General features: G+C 40.6%; 1 protein-coding gene across 1 annotated transcript in view; it reads right to left on the bottom strand.

Annotated features, from left to right (window-relative positions):
• LOC311086316 (cadherin-2) overlaps nt 1-19119 on the bottom strand; it is a 96182-nt gene that overhangs the window by 75809 nt on the left and 1254 nt on the right. The window contains exon 2 of the mRNA XM_084119130.1: nt 17667-17790. Within this exon, the coding sequence (XP_083975256.1) occupies nt 17667-17790 (124 nt within the window). The remainder of the gene's footprint in view (nt 1-17666; nt 17791-19119) is intronic.

Here is a 19119-nt window from a genome sequence, read left to right as displayed (position 1 = left end):
GGAAGACCAGAGTCTGGCTCAACAGACCGCTCCAGTTCAGGCCAGTTCATAACCTGAGATCTACAGCTCACCATTCTCGATTCGTGAGTGTGGAGATTCGTCAGGCTGAGCGAGAGCACTAACATGCAGACATGCTCCTTCAAACTGAACAGACCGTGATCATTATAGTCGCGCTGTAATATACTTGTATATAAAATGTCACATTAAAAAAAGTATATGTGCCAGAATTATAATAACTGTACTTGTACTCAGTAATTAAAATATCGTATTGGTGCATTTCTTCAGCAAAATAAAGGTTTGTATACATTTTATTTAATCTATAAAGACTTTGCTGTGCTTTATTGCACTCTATTACAGTGGTGACCCGCCGTGGTTTAGCAATCTGTCCCACACAGAGCCTGAAAGATCCCTAGCCTGATGGACTGTTTTGCATCATTGTATTGGCAAAGCATCGGTCAATTGAACAGAAAACAAAATCTCAATATAGCTTTTATAGTTTCTTATACACTGTAATTGTAAAAAAAAAAAGTAGTTTTAATGTAGCTAGCTACTTTTTGATACTAACTTGTAGTGTAGCTAACTACTTTCCCAGAAGGGTATCCTGACTGTAGTTTAACTAGTTAACTTTATGAGTAGCTTGTGAAACCACAGTTTCAGAGTAGCTTCCCGAACACTGCCGACCAGCTTAAGTTAACACTAGAAATGTGTGCTATGTGTTCTTGTGAACAATAAATATAACATTGCTAGCTGATAGAGATAGGAACCCAGCAACTACCTGAGCAAGTATCATCAATGAAGTTATTTGATAATCATTGCATAACCCTTATGCTCTGACGCTCCATAAACGTGTTAGCATAGCTAATGAAAACATTACCCTTGATATAAATTAGGTTTTTTTTCAGCTAACATGTGATCCCATTGAATGTGAATACTTATTTACTTTAACCTTCTCCTCCGTAGCTTAGACACAACTCATAGTGCTCCAACTGTGCTTAGTAAATCACTCCACAAGACTATAAAAAACGTGGGTCGGACACGTGATCTGAATCACACACACATTTAGCATTATGAAAATATTGCTCTTGAAAATAAATGAATGTGTCGTTGAACTTATAGCACTATGGAGAACGCCGTTTAAGAGTTTATATCACATTAACCGTTTTCATATCCATGCTAACAGCTTTAAAACAGCAATGACACACAATAGACCGTCACTGCTGCACAATTACACTCACAGCCCACAAATATACACCAGTCATTCATTCCTGTGAAGATATTTACAAGCTTATAGTAAATGAACATAAATAAACAGACTGACTTACTGTATGAGCTGCTGCCAATATCTCACTTGTACAGTACAAAATCATTTTTTTGGGGAAAAAATGACTGTAATTCAAGAAAAGTTTTCCCCATGTTTTAAAGGCTGTAGTCAGGCTTTATAATCACAGAGGTCACAAGTATAAGGTGGTTCGGGGGTTCGGGGTTACCACGAGAACACTTTGATTTCAATGACCTACATATGTGCAAGACTTTTAAAGACCAAAACAATTGATGAGAAATAGCTTGTGTCAGTGAGCAGTAGATTATTTGTCAATAGCTGATCTCTCCTCATCTCCATCACTCTTTCTCTTTCTTTATCTCTCAGTGTCCGTATCTTGCTCTGTCTATTCCCCTCATAAAGCTGAGCTTTGACTGAGCCTCTTTTCATTTCCATCCGTCAGTGTAGAAAGTACACACAGGGTCTTAGACAAGTTAATTTACTAAAGGTAACTAAGTTTATTAAATTAATTCACAATATGTACAAAATCGTTATTAATCTTATGCCAAATATGATAAAAACAGCTTTGTTAAGGTTTCTTGTTGTCTCACATTGACAGTTACTAAAATTATTGGATGTCACGTAAATTATATAGGCCTATTTTCTATTCTAAATGCTGAAATTATTCAAAAGTTTATTCATTTGCCTGATTATTTTTGTTGGTCGTTTATCATACTTAAAACAGTCACTTATGAACCCTTTATTGTATACACCTGGGAAGACCCTGAGGTCCAGGCCTGGGTCACCTCAAAGTGGCCATGGCTGTAGTGTGTTCCTGGTGAGCAGATGTGAATAATGCACGATCTCTCCTGTAGCCGGTCAACAACCCTTTTGGTGAATTACAGTAATTATTCTGAAAATAATTGTTTACTGTAAATGCATTAAAGGGATATTAGGCACAATTTCACCTGTAGTAAGTCAGTCTTACCAATAGGAACCTTCTACAAGCTTTGGATATTATGATATAGTTACCCAAACTAATGTGAATAGTTAAACATTTCAGGCTTTCTTTAGATTTATGTTTCACGTTTGTGTGATAACGTAAGAATTTACGAGACGTACATTTATGAGACGTGTTTCAGAAATATTCTCGCAGAGACTGAGACAGCTGAAAGCACACACTGTTTATTTTCTTATTTTATAAAAGCAGAAGGTTTTGTTATTATTGTGAGTGTGCACAAATAAAAGTAGATAATGTATAGTCTATAATAATGTCTTGCACGTATCTGTATGGACAAAAATGACAGAGAATTGAGAGTTTCTGATGTCATGAGGGAGACATCCAGCAGAATGTGCCGGCGCACTCGTCGTCCAGAGGGTTACAGAAAGCGTAACCCATTTAGTTTCATATTTATGTTTAAATATTAGCCTATAATATTATTTTTTCATTTATGTTTTTCTAAGGTAGCTGTGGTCGGTTAAGCAGAATGTGATCTTATGTGTTATTCGTTCAGAAAGTGTTTACAAACTTTTCCTGTTAGTCACAAGAACTAGAGATCTTCAGAAGTTGAATCAAGAGTTATAAGCACATAGTAGGTGTCATTTTCATAATGACTAATGATTTCAGGTCTTGAATATCATTGTATGGTTTGTGTAAAATGTAACAAGCGTTCTAGAACCCATTCAGCACTGACGGAGGAGTGACGCTCGCCTCCACGAGATTAACGATTCTCACCAGTGTGCCAAAGCCAAAAGCTCTCCTCCTTCATTCCTTCTCTCTCGCACTTGTTAAAACTGATTCGTACTAATGAAAGCCTTCAAATGAGCAGATTCTGGGGCGACACCATATGAGTGAGAACAGCAGCAGGCCTTTGAGGGTGTTAACCCTACTATAACAGTCCGTCACTGATATGAACACGAGTGTCCAGCTAACAGAATGAACATGTTTGGCCTCCTGCACAGAGAAATGTGGTGCGTTTCACTTCAGCCAATCGAACAGCAGCAGCTCAGCGGGGGTCACATTCTTCCCATAATCTGCCCAAACTGGCTGGACACTGCTGTTCTTTTCCAGGTCAGGAATTCCTCAGACTTACAGTATGAGGAGAGACTGAAACACCACTATACGATGAAACAACTATCACTGGGTGTGTTTACATGCAGCATTGTATTCCTCTTACAATCGGTTTAAAAGTCCAATCCGAATGAAAAAGCTCCATGTGAAATTCCTCAATCAGAGTAAAAATGCCCAAACTGGTCTGAGAAAGGTGCATAAACCTTTTCTTATCCGATCTAGAGATCTTTTTAGTTTTTTGCTTATGGATAAAAAGAAGTTTGACACCATCCACACTGATGAGAACGACGTTTAGATGAATATGGAAATATGTGCTGCTCTTTAAATAACACAATAAACACATGTTCAGAAATCATCTGATCATAGAGATGTGGATATATGTTTACACCAGCTATGAGATTCGGCACGTTTATTTATACAGTATAGCTTTAATGTCACAAATATCATAACTTATCTATAGGCCTATTGTAATGGAGACATTACAGTCAGAAAGACGTATGGTACAGAGAACTGTATGTCGGAGCGGGATCAGAGTGAACGTGGATTAACCGTGAGTGTGAGCGGTTCATGAGTGGAGCGACTGAAACAGAGAAAACACAGAAAAAGGACTGCTGTCTTCCCTTTTTCTAGATAAAAATCAGACCCCAAAAGAAAGAAATTACATGAGAAAACTAGTTTGGTCAAATCCAGTAGACATGCAGTATAGATCATTGATTAAGAATTCCATCGCTTCCCGACCATCCTGAAATATGACATAAAGCGATTCAACGTCCATTTTATTTTTCAGTATTATTTTGTGGCATGTTTGAACAGCAATCTGTGTATAATCCAGATTGTAACCCTTTTTTTAAATATATTGTGTTATGGAAATGGTACTCAGAATGTATTTTTATTTTATGTCGCAGTACAGAGTCGCGATACTTCCCTCCTTAGATAATGAGTGCATCATGTGACCTTTATCGGTTAATTAACAAAGAGCAGTCGTTGGAATGTTTTAATTGTCTGATAAAGAATCTTGTGCTCGAACACCTGAGAGTGAGAGTCTGTCAATAAATTTCTATATTTCTGGAGCCGGTTTAAGTGATTTTGTCCGATGACCCACTGTGAGCGCCTGACAGTGATGTGCGTTCAGTTTTCAGTTTTGTGTTTCCTCTGTAGTTATGGCCCTGAGTCTGTAGTTATAGCCCTGAGTCTGTAGTTATAGCCCTGAGTCTGTAGTTATAGCCCTGAGTCTGTAGTTATAGCCCTGAGTCTGTAGTTATGGACCTGAGTCTGTAGTTATAGCCCTGAGTCTGTAGTTATAGCCCTGAGTCTGCAGTTATAGCCCTGAGTCTGTAGTTATAGCCCTGAGTCTGTAGTTAAAGCCCTGAGTCTGTAGTTATGGCCCTGAGTCTGTAGTTATAGCCCTGAGTCTGTAGTTATAGCCCTGAGTCTGCAGTTATAGCCCTGAGTCTGTAGTTATAGCCCTGAGTCTGCAGTTATAGCCCTGAGTCTGCAGTTATAGCCCTGAGTCTGCAGTTATAGCCCTGAGTCTGTAGTTAAAGCCCTGAGTCTGAGTCTGTAGTTATAGCCCTGAGTCTGTAGTTAAAGCCCTGAGTCTGCAGTTATAGCCCTGAGTCTGTAGTTATAGCCGTCTGTAGTTATAGCCCTGAGTCTGTAGTTATGGCCCTGAGTCTGTAGTTATAGCCCTGAGTCTGTAGTTAAAGCCCTGAGTCTGCAGTTATAGCCTTGAGTCTGTAGTTATAGCCGTCTGTAGTTATAGCCCTGAGTCTGTAGTTATAGCCCTGAGTCTGCAGTTATAGCCCTGAGTCTGCAGTTATAGCCCTGAGTCTGTAGTTATAGCCCTGAGTCTGTAGTTATAGCCGTCTGTAGTTATAGCCCTGAGTCTGTAGTTATGGCCCTGAGTCTGTAGTTATAGCCCTGAGTCTGTAGTTATAGCCCTGAGTCTGTAGTTATGGCCCTGAGTCTGTAGTTATGGCCGTGAGTCTGTAGTTACGGCCCTGAGTCTGTAGTTGCGGCCCTGAGTCTGTAGTTATCGCCCTGAGTCTGTAGTTATAGCCCTGAGTCTGTAGTTGCAGCCCTGAGTCTGCAGTTATAGCCCTGAGTCTGTAGTTATAGCCCTGAGTCTGTAGTTATAGCCCTGAGTCTGTAGTTGCAGCCCTGAGTCTGCAGTTATAGCCCTGAGTCTGTAGTTATAGCCCTGAGTCTGTAGTTGCAGCCCTGAGTCTGTAGTTATAGCCCTGAGTCTGCAGTTATAGCCCTGAGTCTGTAGTTATAGCCCTGAGCCTGTAGTTATGGCCCTGAGTCTGTAGTTATAGCCCTGAGTCTGTAGTTATGGCCCTGAGTCTGCAGTTATGGCCCTGAGTCTATAGTTATCGCCCTGAGTAGGCCTGTCACGATTCTGAAATTTGGCTGACGATTAATTGTCTAAAAAATAATTGCGGTTATGCGGTTAATTGTCAGTTTTAGGGCTTTGGCGATTAATTGTCTGTGTTAGGGCTTCGGCGGTTATGCCGATTAATTGTCTGTTTTAGGGCTTTGTGCTTCATTCATTAAATAATTGTGATGAATTTAATCCTTTGTAAGTTATCATTTTGCAGTGTAAGATTACAGTTAACACCTTTAAATATTAAATAAATATATTCAATAGCTATGACAATTTGTTTATTAAACTTAGTGAGTGTATAAATCAGCAGCAAAAAGTAATTTTTGAAAAAATCTGCACAGTAATTTAATTAAATCTAAACATGTTAATAAAAACAAATGTGCACAAACCATGATAATATGATACGCTTCAAAACAGAGCGGAACAAAGCGCATCGCGGGTGCAGAATGATGTGCTTAATGCAACATGGAGTCACAGTGCGCAGCGCTGCACAAGTGCGCATTTAAAAGTTCACGGCACAAAGCGAAGAAATGTCAAGGGCACAAATCCTAGTGTATATCAGTCCAACAGTTTATTGATCATTTGTTTCTTCACAGTTTTAAACTCCAGTTATTGTGCGTCTGATGCCAATTCATAATCCTTGTGCTTCACACGGTAGCGAGCGAGTCATTTAGAAACAGCAAAAAACTCCAGCAAAATAAAGTCCTTTTATGCAAATCCACAGCCCTTTATCTACAGATCAAGCATTATAACGTCAGTGTCACATTGGAGAAAGTTTTACCGTGTATCCTGTAGTAACCGGACGACGCGCGCTGTTTGAATGCCAAACGGGAATGATTGACAGCTGCAGAGTTTGAATGCTGAACGGAATGATTGACAGCTGCAGACGAGTTTGTGAACTTTAATTTAACAATGTAAATATACTACTGTCCCTCACATTAAGCTATGGAATGGCTTCAGATGACTTTGAATATATTGCTGGAAAACGTAATTAGTGCTTGTCTATTTATTTTGGTCCATGACTCCCCCTTGTGCCATAGGCCTATAAAAGAGCGCAATAATCGCGGTTGTCTGAAACAATCGCGGTTAGATCAAATAATCGCGATCAGACGGTTATTTAATTATCGCGACAGGCCTAGTCCTGAGTCTGCAGTTATAGCCCTGAGTCTGCAGTTGCAGCCCTGAGTCTGTAGTTATAGCCCTGAGTATGTAGTTATAGCCCTGAGTCTGTAGTTAAAGACCTGAGTCTGTAGTTAAAGCCATGAGTCTGCAGTTATGGCCCTGAGTCTGTAGTTATAGCCCTGAGTCTGTAGTTATGGCCCTGAGTCTGCAGTTATGGCCCTGAGTCTGCAGTTATGGCCCTGAGTCTGTAGTTATGGCCCTGAGTCTGTAGTTATCGCCCTGAGTCTGCAGTTGCAGCCCTGAGTCTGTAGTTATAGCCCTGAGTCTGCAGTTATGGCCCTGAGTCTGTAGTTATGGCCCTGAGTCTGTAGTTATGGCCCTGAGTCTGTAGTTAAAGCCCTGAGTCTGTAGTTATAGCCCTGAGTCTGTAGTTATAGCCCTGAGTCTGTAGTTATAGCCCTGAGTCTGTAGTTATAGCCCTGAGCCTGTAGTTAAAGCCCTGAGTCTGTAGTTATAGCCCTGAGTCTGTAGTTATGGCCCTGAGTCTGCAGTTATAGCCCTGAGTCTGCAGTTATAGCCATGAGTCTGTAGTTAAAGCCCTGAGTCTGTAGTTATAGCCCTGAGTCTGTAGTTATGGCCCTGAGTCTGTAGTTATAGCCCTGAGTCTGCAGTTATAGCCCTGAGTCTGCAGTTATAGCCCTGAGTCTGTAGTTATAGCCATGAGTCTGTAGTTAAAGCCCTGAGTCTGTAGTTATAGCCCTGAGTCTGTAGTTATGGCCCTGAGCCTGTAGTTAAAGCCCTGAGTCTGTAGTTATAGCCCTGAGTCTGTAGTTATGGCCCTGAGTCTGCAGTTATAGCCCTGAGTCTGCAGTTATAGCCATGAGTCTGCAGTTAAAGCCCTGAGTCTGTAGTTATAGCCCTGAGTCTGTAGTTATAGCCCTGAGTCTGCAGCAGTTATAGCCATGAGTCTGTAGTTATAGCCCTGAGTCTGCAGTTATAGCCCTGAGTCTGCAGCAGTTATAGCCATGAGTCTGTAGTTATAGCCCTGAGTCTGCAGCAGTTATAGCCATGAGTCTGTAGTTATAGCCCTGAGTCTGTAGTTATAGCCCTGAGTCTGTAGTTATAGCCCTGAGTCTGTAGTTATAGCCCTGAGTCTGCAGTTATAGCCCTGAGTCTGCAGTTAAAGCCCTGAGTCTGTAGTTATGGCCCTGAGTCTGTAGTTATAGCCCTGAGTCTGTAGTTATGGCCCTGAGTCTGCAGTTATAGCCCTGAGTCTGCAGTTATAGCCATGAGTCTGTAGTTAAAGCCCTGAGTCTGTAGTTATAGCCCTGAGTCTGTAGTTATAGCCCTGAGTCTGTAGTTATAGCCGTCTGTAGTTATAGCCCTGAGTCTGTAGTTATGGCCCTGAGTCTGTAGTTATAGCCCTGAGTCTGCAGTTATAGCCCTGAGTCTGCAGTTATAGCCCTGAGTCTGTAGTTATAGCCATGAGTCTGTAGTTAAAGCCCTGAGTCTGTAGTTATAGCCCTGAGTCTGTAGTTATGGCCCTGAGCCTGTAGTTAAAGCCCTGAGTCTGTAGTTATAGCCCTGAGTCTGTAGTTATGGCCCTGAGTCTGCAGTTATAGCCCTGAGTCTGCAGTTATAGCCATGAGTCTGCAGTTAAAGCCCTGAGTCTGTAGTTATAGCCCTGAGTCTGTAGTTATAGCCCTGAGTCTGCAGCAGTTATAGCCATGAGTCTGTAGTTATAGCCCTGAGTCTGCAGTTATAGCCCTGAGTCTGCAGCAGTTATAGCCATGAGTCTGTAGTTATAGCCCTGAGTCTGCAGCAGTTATAGCCATGAGTCTGTAGTTATAGCCCTGAGTCTGTAGTTATAGCCCTGAGTCTGTAGTTATAGCCCTGAGTCTGCAGTTATAGCCCTGAGTCTGCAGTTAAAGCCCTGAGTCTGTAGTTATGGCCCTGAGTCTGTAGTTATAGCCCTGAGTCTGTAGTTATAGCCCTGAGTCTGTAGTTATAGCCCTGAGTCTGTAGTTATAGCCCTGAGTCTATAGTTATAGCCCTGAGTCTGTAGTTATGGCCCTGAGTCTGTAGTTATAGCCCTGAGTCTGTAGTTATAGCCCTGAGTCTGTAGTTATAGCCCTGAGTCTGTAGTTATAGCCCTGAGTCTGTAGTTATAGCCCTGAGTCTGTAGTTATCGGTCTCAGTGTGCCGTTTACTGAGCCGCTGCCTTTCTGTAGACAGAAACTTTCATTCGCTCACTCACAAAAGAATGTAAAGCCTTAGCCAAAACTGAGGATTAGGAAATAGGCCTGTATTAATTCACTCCCTTAAAACTGCTGAGGTTTGCAGGGTGGATCTAATCGCAGGTCGTTTATTAACACGATAAGATTAAAAGAATTCAAAACCAGAGGAAGACAATAGTGCAAGGATAGAAGCAAACACACAACCATTAAGATTCAAGCACAGTTAAGAAGATTTAGCTAATTTTATCACTACCGTAATGCAGAGATTTTCATTATTTGTAAAGTCCAGCTGTTAGCAAACATCATGTTAGTATTGCACAGAAGAGAGTAAAGTATGATTATTTTAGCAGGGTCAAATACTGTCAGTGAGCTAAAACAACAGCGATCACATTTCAACAGGTACAACTCTGACCTATCACAACAGTCTCTGAGCAAACCCTCCGGATCAGGGGAAGTGGGAGACAGGCAGTGAAACCCGACCCAAAACAAAGGGCGATCTGATGGACATCAACAGACGGCCTGCCAGAGACAGGCTGTTCCTCTCTGATGATGAATGTGAGGCTGGTCCTCGGTGCATTGGGCCTGTGTAATGAGGGGCTCAATGAACACTGCTCAGTGAACTGGCAGCTCACAACACAAACAGACCCTGCTTTGTGGAGACCGAGATCCTCACCTCTCCGCCCAGGAAAGAGCCAGCACAGAGAAAGAACAGATCAGTCGTCGACATATCACCTGTCCACAGCCGGACACACACTTCTGCTGTAACGCACATTTAGATGATAGAACTGAATAGAAATTAAGAGACGTCCTCACTTTAAGACCCCTGAGATTTACGGTCAACAACCATTTTACTGCCCTAATGTGACGTACTACAGTGATATTCAATGGGAATGTACTTGATTGTCTATAAGGAAAAGTATATACAGTATATTTGCAAACAGCAATTTACAAACTCGTAACATAATTCATATGATTTACAAATCCACAACCAAATTGACATTCACAAATGCAAAGCACAATTAATTTATACACAAGTGTGTTTACACATTTCTGAATGTTTATACGTTTACCAATTGATAGTTGAATCTGCGTTCAGAAAAAAGGTTTTAAGGCAGTTATTTATAACTTTTGCTGTAGTGTATCAGTGAGAAATAGACATTGCCCTTAATTGTCATAATGATATTTGTGTATGCAGAAGGAGTCTGACAACAGCCGGTTTGATCTGATCTCACCATCATCGAGTCCGTCTGTGATGTACATGAACAAACAGAAAAATGTTCCGACACAGGACATGGCAACTTCACAAACATATGTTAAATCACTGACTCTGAAGGAAGTCTAATCAAAAGAAACTAACTGAGAATCAAAGCTCTAGTCAGTCGGGTCAGGAATAGTCATGATCAACACTGTCAACATCCAACTATCCCACGCAATACCATTACACAAGGTCTGCATTTAACTTCTACAGCATACGCTTTACTCTGTGTTATTCAGCCTTGTGAAGTGTGTCGACACACACCCTCTTACTGAAAGTGCTCCATTATCAGCTCTGTGTCAGATTAATAACCACCTCTCTGTGATAAACTAATCAACGGTTAGATAATCCGTTATTTATGAGGCCGTCACATTCTCCAGTGACAGGACACATGAACACATGGCTGCAACAAATCTCAGTGAACACATCAACCTGGAATGAGACTCCGACAAACTACAGCAGGAATTCATCAGAAACAACTTCATCAACGTCTCTCGAGCAACAACTAAAGAAGCGAACGCAGACAGTGCTGAGCAATATCCTCAGACGGATCACCAGCGTCAGCCTCAGTGACTGCAGGATTGTGCTGTCCTCATCACGGCATCAGTCGCTCAGAGCTTCTGAACAGTCGAAGCAGAGACAGAAGATGCACGTCCAGCACATTTATTTATAAAAACAAGCTTTTCCACGGTTTCAAGCGTAATTTGACTGGGGAAATGCCGGCCCTGAAGAGCCATATGTAGTGATTTGCACCTAGTGTTAAAGTGATGGGCTTGGGCAAACAGACAAGATTCTTTCCATTCTTCTTTAGGAATATCTTCCTGAAGATCGTTCTTCCATGCTGATTAGTAGGATAAAGAATTTATTTTGATCCTTCTAAAAAGTATATATTTTAAAACAAGGGTAAATTGTTTTAAAGTGTGATTTTCTATGGTTGACAATGTTGGTTTCGGATAAGTTTTCACTTCAGGCCTTCCCTGCACACATAGGGCTGCACACCCAGTGATGCCGGTAACGCGTTACTCTAATCTGACCACTTTTTTCAGTAACGAGTAATCTAACGCGTCACTATTTCCAAATCAGTAATCAGATTAAAGTTACTTATCCTAGTCACTGTGCGTTACTATTTTTGTCATTTTCCTTAGTAAAAATATATATTTTTGCTTTCTTCTTGCGTCTCGGGGAGTGAAGTCACATATGCGACAAGTCACGTTTTCAGCATGAGGACACGTCACATGTAATACATACCACACAGTGACACAAACGTACACAACAATGGAGGGAGGAGAGAGATGCGCGTTTTCTAGCTGGAAATACAGTCACTATTTTTAGTATTACATTACAGTCTTAGTATTAGTATTATATTACACTATTACAGTCACTATTAACAGAGTTTGTGTCAGCTAAAGATGGCAGTATTAAGGTTCGTTGTACACTGTGCTGGTGGCAACAAAGTGCTATCTAGCAACAAAACACTACTTCTAATTTGAAGAAACATTTGGAGTTGCTGCACTGCACAGTCCAACAAGGCGGGCATACACTGTGCGATTTCAGCAAGGTACATACTCACACTGAACGAGTAGATTGCGTGCGACGTAAAGCCAAAGCTCAGGATTTATGTGCTCACACTATACGGTCCGAACGTCGAGCTGCGACTGCTCACACTATACGTGTGAAATATGCACAATAACCCGGGCTGCGCCAATAGACGATATTGTGTATCCAGAGATATTGTCAAAACAAGCATCAGCTATAAATATTAAGATGATTTAGCATTTCCAATTTATGTATTAAATTATTATTAGTAGTATTATATTATTAGTATTATTAGGGAAGGCCTACTTTTATTATTAATTTGATAGGCCATTATAATTAATTTGCCATGCAATAATTGCATAGCGCATCACCGCATAACCGACACACTGCGAGGATAATACAACATTATATAGAAGCTTACTCCACCTCACTGAAAATTGTCTAAAAACATTTAGGTCGATTACAATGAATTATAGGCCTATAATTAAAATTATTTACAGTCTATAATATTTCCGAACACTGCAATAATTCATCAAAACAGCTTTATTTCAAAAACAGTTTGTTTAACATGAACATTGTTTAATTAACAAATTAATAAAAGAGGCAGGGTGTAGCTACAGCACAGGTGGCTTGGAAGACGTGGGTAATATGGTTTATTTATTTTGCAACACAAACTGGAGGTAAGCAACGGTAATTTGTAGCTAGTTTGATATCTACACAAATTAAGATCTCCCTCTTTTTATTTTCTTTCTTGCTGCGGATGAAACGGTGAAACTTCTGTTTTTGCACAGGCGCAGTGAGGGGAAAAACACTGAGTTTAGGGCAATCGGCTTGTAGCTCTGCTTCAACTGTGCGATATAGTCACGAGGAGCGACCAAATAACATGCCAGAAATTCTTCCGGCCATCCGATTGCTGGTCGGGAGAGGTTTATCGCCTCTTGTTTCCCCCGTACACTGCACGAACACTGAGCGACGCACGACAAAGCTGAAAATTGGCCCGACCCTAAAAAGAGTCGCACGAGTCAGAATTCGGCTCAAAATCGGACAAAAAAAATTGCATAGTGTATGGCCGCCTTTATTTTTTATAAAAACGTGTATTTTTTCAGGAAATTGTTTTTAAGTTCAACTTAAAATGTCAGGAGATACACTGTTGACGTTACTGTTAAAAATGCACTTCCTTAAAGTTAGTGTTGGCAAAACTGGTTGTCATATTTATGTTGAGGCGGCGGGGTTGTTGTCTATGGGGGGCATTTTCTGCCAAATTTAAATAAATAAATTAAATGATTAAAATGAAAATTAAAATCAGATTAACGATTTCATTACAGAAAACAGTACGCAAAATATGTGACAAAATATGAAATTAAATGATTTCATTTTCACAGCATTATCCCTGTCAAATTGAAAAATAAAATGCAATTGGTGATTTCACATTTCATTTTCACGACAGTCTCGAGGCAAGACTGCCAATATTAAAATGAAAAGCCAAACGTGAAAAAGAAACTACAAATACAGTTTTTACAATGCTCTTTAGTAACGCTCACGCAATAATAGTGACACAATTCAAATACAAATGTAAATTTTCGTTTTCATTTTAATTCCTCTTTTATTTCACAGTTTTCATTTTCGTTTTCATTTTCAAAGACAACCTGCATGCAAATTCTATGTTAATGAGTGGGTGTGGCTTATTCTAGTAACGGCGCTGAGACACGCCTTCTGTAAAGCTAAGTCATCGACGTCCCGCATGAGTTTAATGTGTGAAACAAAATGATTTAAATGTGATTATATTGTAATCGAGACGACGAGATATGGCGAAATCTGTTAGGGAGCTTTTGCGGGAAGCTGCCGCAGCATTAGAACATGGAAACAACCAGCCTGACCATGTTAGTTATGATGTTAGACTCAGAATAGACCATAATCGACGATGAGGTTCATTCATGTATTAGGCTGTTTTGGAAATTCAACTATTTGGGTGTACAGAAGTCTTAGTAACACAATTTCTACAACAATTATAGCCAGACATTAATACCCACTAGCTTTAACCGAGAACCTCGGCCAATGTTTCATTCGCGTCGTGCCTAACAACGCCCTTCAGCCGTGACTTATTCAGATACAGCACTAGCCTGGAGTACCTTATTGCTTTTATAAAACGGTTACCACGCAATACAAATATTAATCCCGAAACATATGTATATATGCAACTTTCATGAAGTAAAATGAATCACTAAAAGCCAATTCCTTCCGCTGGAGAAAAAAAAATAGTCCCTGATTATTTGCAACAGAAGAAGTTACATTATTTCTCCATTAGATGGAGACAAAGACTGTCTTAATGAGTGAGTCAGTCAGTCAGTAGAGAAGACTTTTGAAATGACTCAAACTTGTGATCACGGAGAAGAAAGACGCAACTGACATGACTATAGGCACGGACAACCCCTATTAACTGTTAAAAGTACAAGATATCACACCGGGTATTCAAACGGATTTTTTATTATGAATATAGGACTGACCTGAAGGAAATATCTAGCCTACTGTAAATGCAGGTACACTCGCTTTCTCGGTCTCATCCAGAAGTTGTTACTGGAAATGAAAATCAGCATTGTGATTCTTTTTGTACACAAACTTAAAATAACCAAAAGACACGTAACAGTTAAACAGCGGACAGATACAGGCTAGTGCTGTATCTGAATAAGTCACGGCTGAAGGGCGTTGTTAGGCACGACGCGAATATGAAACATTGTCCGAGGTTCTCGGTTAAAGCTAGTGGGTATTAATGTCTGGCTATAATTGTTGTAGAAGTTTTGTTACTAAGACTTCTGTACACCCAAATAGTTGAATTTCCAAAACAGCCTACATGAATGAACCTCATCGTCGATTATGGTCTAGTCTGAGTCTAACATCATAACTAACATGGTCAGGCTGGTTGTTTCCATGTTCTAATGCTGCGGCAGCTTCCTGCAAAAGGTCACTGACAGATCTCGCCATATCTCGTCGTCTCGATTACTATATTATTTAAATAATTTCGTTTCACACATTAAACTCATGCGGGACGTCGATGACTTCGCTTTACAGAAGGTGTGCCTCTAGCGCCGTTACTAGAATAAGCCACACCCACTCATTAACATAGAATTTGCATGCAGGTTGTCTTTGAAAATGAAAACGAAAATGAAAACTGTGAAATAAAAGAGGAATTAAAATGAAAACGAAAATTTACATTTGTATTTGAATTGTGTCACTATTATTGCGTGAGCGTTACTAAAGAGCATTGTAAAAACTGTATTTGTACTTTCTTTTTCACGTTTGGCTTTTCATTTTAATATTGGCAGTCTTGCCTCGAGACTGTAGTGAAAATGAAATGTGAAATCACCAATTGCATTTTATTTTTCAATTTGACAGGGATAATGCTGTGAAAATGAAATCATTTAATTTCATTCTCAATTTTGTCACATATTTTGCGTACTGTTAATTTTCATTTTAATCATTTAATTTATTTATTTAAATTTGGCAGAAAATGCCCTCCATAGTTGTCGGCATCTGCTGAATGTAACTAATAAAGTAACTTGTAATCTAACTTAGTTACTTTTAAAATCAAGTAATCTGTAAAGTAACTAAGTTACTTTTTAAAGGAGTAATCAGTAATCAGATTACTTTTTCAAAGTAACTGTGGCAACACTGGCTGCACCATTAATTCAGTTTAAATCGTGATAACGACTTCTGCTTCTGTCGATTCATTAAAATTAATCATTGCAATATTTGCCCCGGTGATGATTTTTCCTGAAAACATTGACGTTGTCTTACATTGGTAACAAGCCTCCACTAGCTTTCCTGTTTGCGGTTGCCAGATGTCAAGTGAATAAATCCCCCAAAGTGAGCGTTTCTCTTAAAAGGATCCATATTCTGCCCAGCGTTTTAGCTAATCTTCTCAATCTGGCGACCCTGCACACGCTCTCTCTGTGCTGGTTATCTGAAAACACAGACAGACGTGTGTGTTGGAGATTAGCGATGTTGATTGTGAACATCTGCTGGAATGAAAGTGTCATACAGTCAGTCTGTGTTCCTTTACGACGCTGTTTGCTGCTACTAAATCTGTGACGAACTCTGTAATAAATACAAACATGATTCCTGACCATATTGTTTGCGATCATGGTTGGTGAATTAATGTGGTCTGTGGAGACCTCTGTGCTTCAATACAGAGCAGACATTTAACATCACTTGGAATTATTGGAATTAATATTAGGACTTTGAGGTCTGTCTGTCTACGAATTTTCATTTGCATTTGAATCTGTGGTTTGTCTCATTTTCAACTGAAACACTGTTTTATTATTACTTTATTGAATAGAAGCCTATAAATTTCTATGAAATACCACAATATCTTCAGCGACAAAAGAAAGGTGATGTTCCTTCTCACCTACTGTTATACCTTGTATATCTGAACTGCTCTGAATTGCAAGAGGTTTAACTGCAAATTAAAATAATAAAGGAAACAAAGGACACCCTCGGCATGTGTCTTTATACCTGTCTAATGGTTATTTGTTATTACTTCTGGCTGTAAATCATTATAAAGCAACCTGACCCATTTAAGAAACCATCACCCAGTTTAAATCTTTCAAGCGTCTCAAGGAGGTTCCCTCCATTCCCAGTGTGCCCTCATGCTAAATCTCAGATACACTGGACTCAGATACACTGGACTCAGAGATACTGGACTCAGATACACTGGACTCAGATACACTGGACTCAGATACACTGGTCTCAGAGATACACTGGACTCAGATACACTGGACTCAGATACATTGGTCTCAGAGATACACTGGACTCAGATACACTGGACTCAGATACACTGGACTCAGATACACTGGACTCAGAGATACTGGACTCAGATACACTGGACTCAGATACACTGGACTCAGAGATACTGGACTCAGATACACTGGACTCAGAGATACTGGACTCAGATACACTGGACTCAGAGATACTGGACTCAGATACACTGGACTCAGAGATACTGGACTCAGAGATACTGGACTCAGATACACTGGACTCAGAGATACACTGGACTCAGATACACTGGACTCAGATACACTGGACTCAGATACACTGGACTCAGAGATACTGGACTCAGATACACTGGACTCAGATACACTGGACTCAGAGATACTGGACTCAGATACACTGGACTCAGATAAACTGGACTCAGAGATACTGGACTCAGATACACTGGACTCAGATACACTGGACTCAGAGATACTGGACTCAGATACACTGGACTCAGATAAACTGGACTCAGAGATACTGGACTCAGATACACTGGACTCAGATACACTGGACTCAGATACACTGGACTCAGAGATACTGGACTCAGATACACTGGACTCAGATACACTGGACTCAGATACACTGGACTCAGATACACTGGACTCAGATAAACTGGACTCAGAGATACTGGACTCAGATACACTGGACTCAGATACACTGGACTCAGATACACTGGACTCAGAGATACTGGACTCAGATACACTGGACTCAGATACACTGGACTCAGATACACTGGACTCAGAGATACTGGACTCAGAGATACTGGACTCAGATACACTGGACTCAGATACACTGGACTCAGATACACTGGACTCAGATACACTGGACTCAGATACACTGGACTCAGATACACTGGACTCAGAGATACTGGACTCAGATACACTGGACTCAGATACACTGGACTATAAATGTTTGAGCGCTGTCACTGAAGCAGAAGCAATGCTGTGTGCGTGTGTGTGTGTGTGTTTGTGTGTGTGTGTAGGTCTGATGTTTACCGGTGAAGACGGGCTGTCCCGGCAGCAGCACAGCTTCAGGAATCACTGTGGTGTAGAAATCCTCAGAGAAACCCGGCCGGCACACGCCCCAACCTCCGACCTCTCCGACCTCTCCGTCCAGAGACTGCAGAACACAACACACAAACACTCATCAGCACACAAACACTCATCAGCACACAAACACTCCTCAGGAGTATATTCCAGTGGCCTGTTGCACAAAGCTGGTTTCAGTTGCTACCCAGGTAAGTTCGAGATTAGTTTGAGCAAACTGTTACCTACTCTCTGAACAGAACCTGCTCCGAAGCAGCTCATGATCCAGGGTTAGTTTATTTCAGTGGTGTTCAGTGCAGAAATACATTATAGCATAGAAAAAAAAAGAAAAAAAAACTGAATGCAGATCAACATGGGTGAGATGTGCTATAATTTAGAATAAAAGACACATTACCTTGTTTTAGCGCTTTATATATCGATACAACTATATATGTAATATTGTGCGCAATCTGTCACGCCCACTGGAGCCTCACAAATAGGGCACATATGCGCTGAACACCACTGAAGTAAACTAACCCTGAACACCACTGAAGTAAATTAACCTGAACAGCTCTGAAGTAAACTAACCTGAACACCTCTAAAGTAAACTAACCCCGAACGCCTCTGAAGTAAACTAACCCCGAACACCACTGAAGTAAACTAACCCCGAACGCCTCTGAAGTAAACTAACCCCGAACGCCACTGAAGTAACTAACCCCGAACACCACTGAAGTAAACTAACCCCGAACGCCACTGAAGTAACTAACCCCGAACACCACTGAAGTAAACTAACCCCGAACACCTCTGAAGTAAACTAACCCTGAACTAGGCCTGTCGCGATAATTAAATAACCGTCTGATCGCGATTATTTGATCTAACCGCGATTGTTTCAGACAACCGCGATTATTGCGCTCTTTTATAGGCCTATGGCACAAGGGGGAGTCATGGACCAAAATAAATAGACAAGCACTAATTACGTTTTCCAGCAATATATTCAAAGTCATCTGAAGCCATTCCATAGCTTAATGTGAGGGACAGTAGTATATTTACATTGTTAAATTAAAGTTCACAAACTCGTCTGCAGCTGTCAATCATTCCGTTCAGCATTCAAACTCTGCAGCTGTCAATCATTCCCGTTTGGCATTCAAACAGCGCGCGTCGTCCGGTTACTACAGGATACACGGTAAAACTTTCTCCAATGTGACACTGACATTATAATGCTTGATCTGTAGATAAAGGGCTGTGGATTTGCATAAAATGACTTTATTTTGCTGGAGTTTTTTGCTGTTTCTAAATGACTCGCTCGCTACCGTGTGAAGCACAAGGATTATGAATTGGCATCAGACGCACAATAACTGGAGTTTAAAACTGTGAAGAAACAAATGATCAATAAACTGTTGGACTGATAAACACTAGGATTTGT

The sequence above is a fragment of the Abramis brama genome (genome assembly GCF_963993115.1).
Source record: "Abramis brama genome assembly, chromosome: 7".
Taxonomy (NCBI): Eukaryota; Metazoa; Chordata; class Actinopteri; order Cypriniformes; family Leuciscidae; genus Abramis; species Abramis brama.
This window is presented reverse-complemented; position numbering and strand designations above follow the sequence as displayed.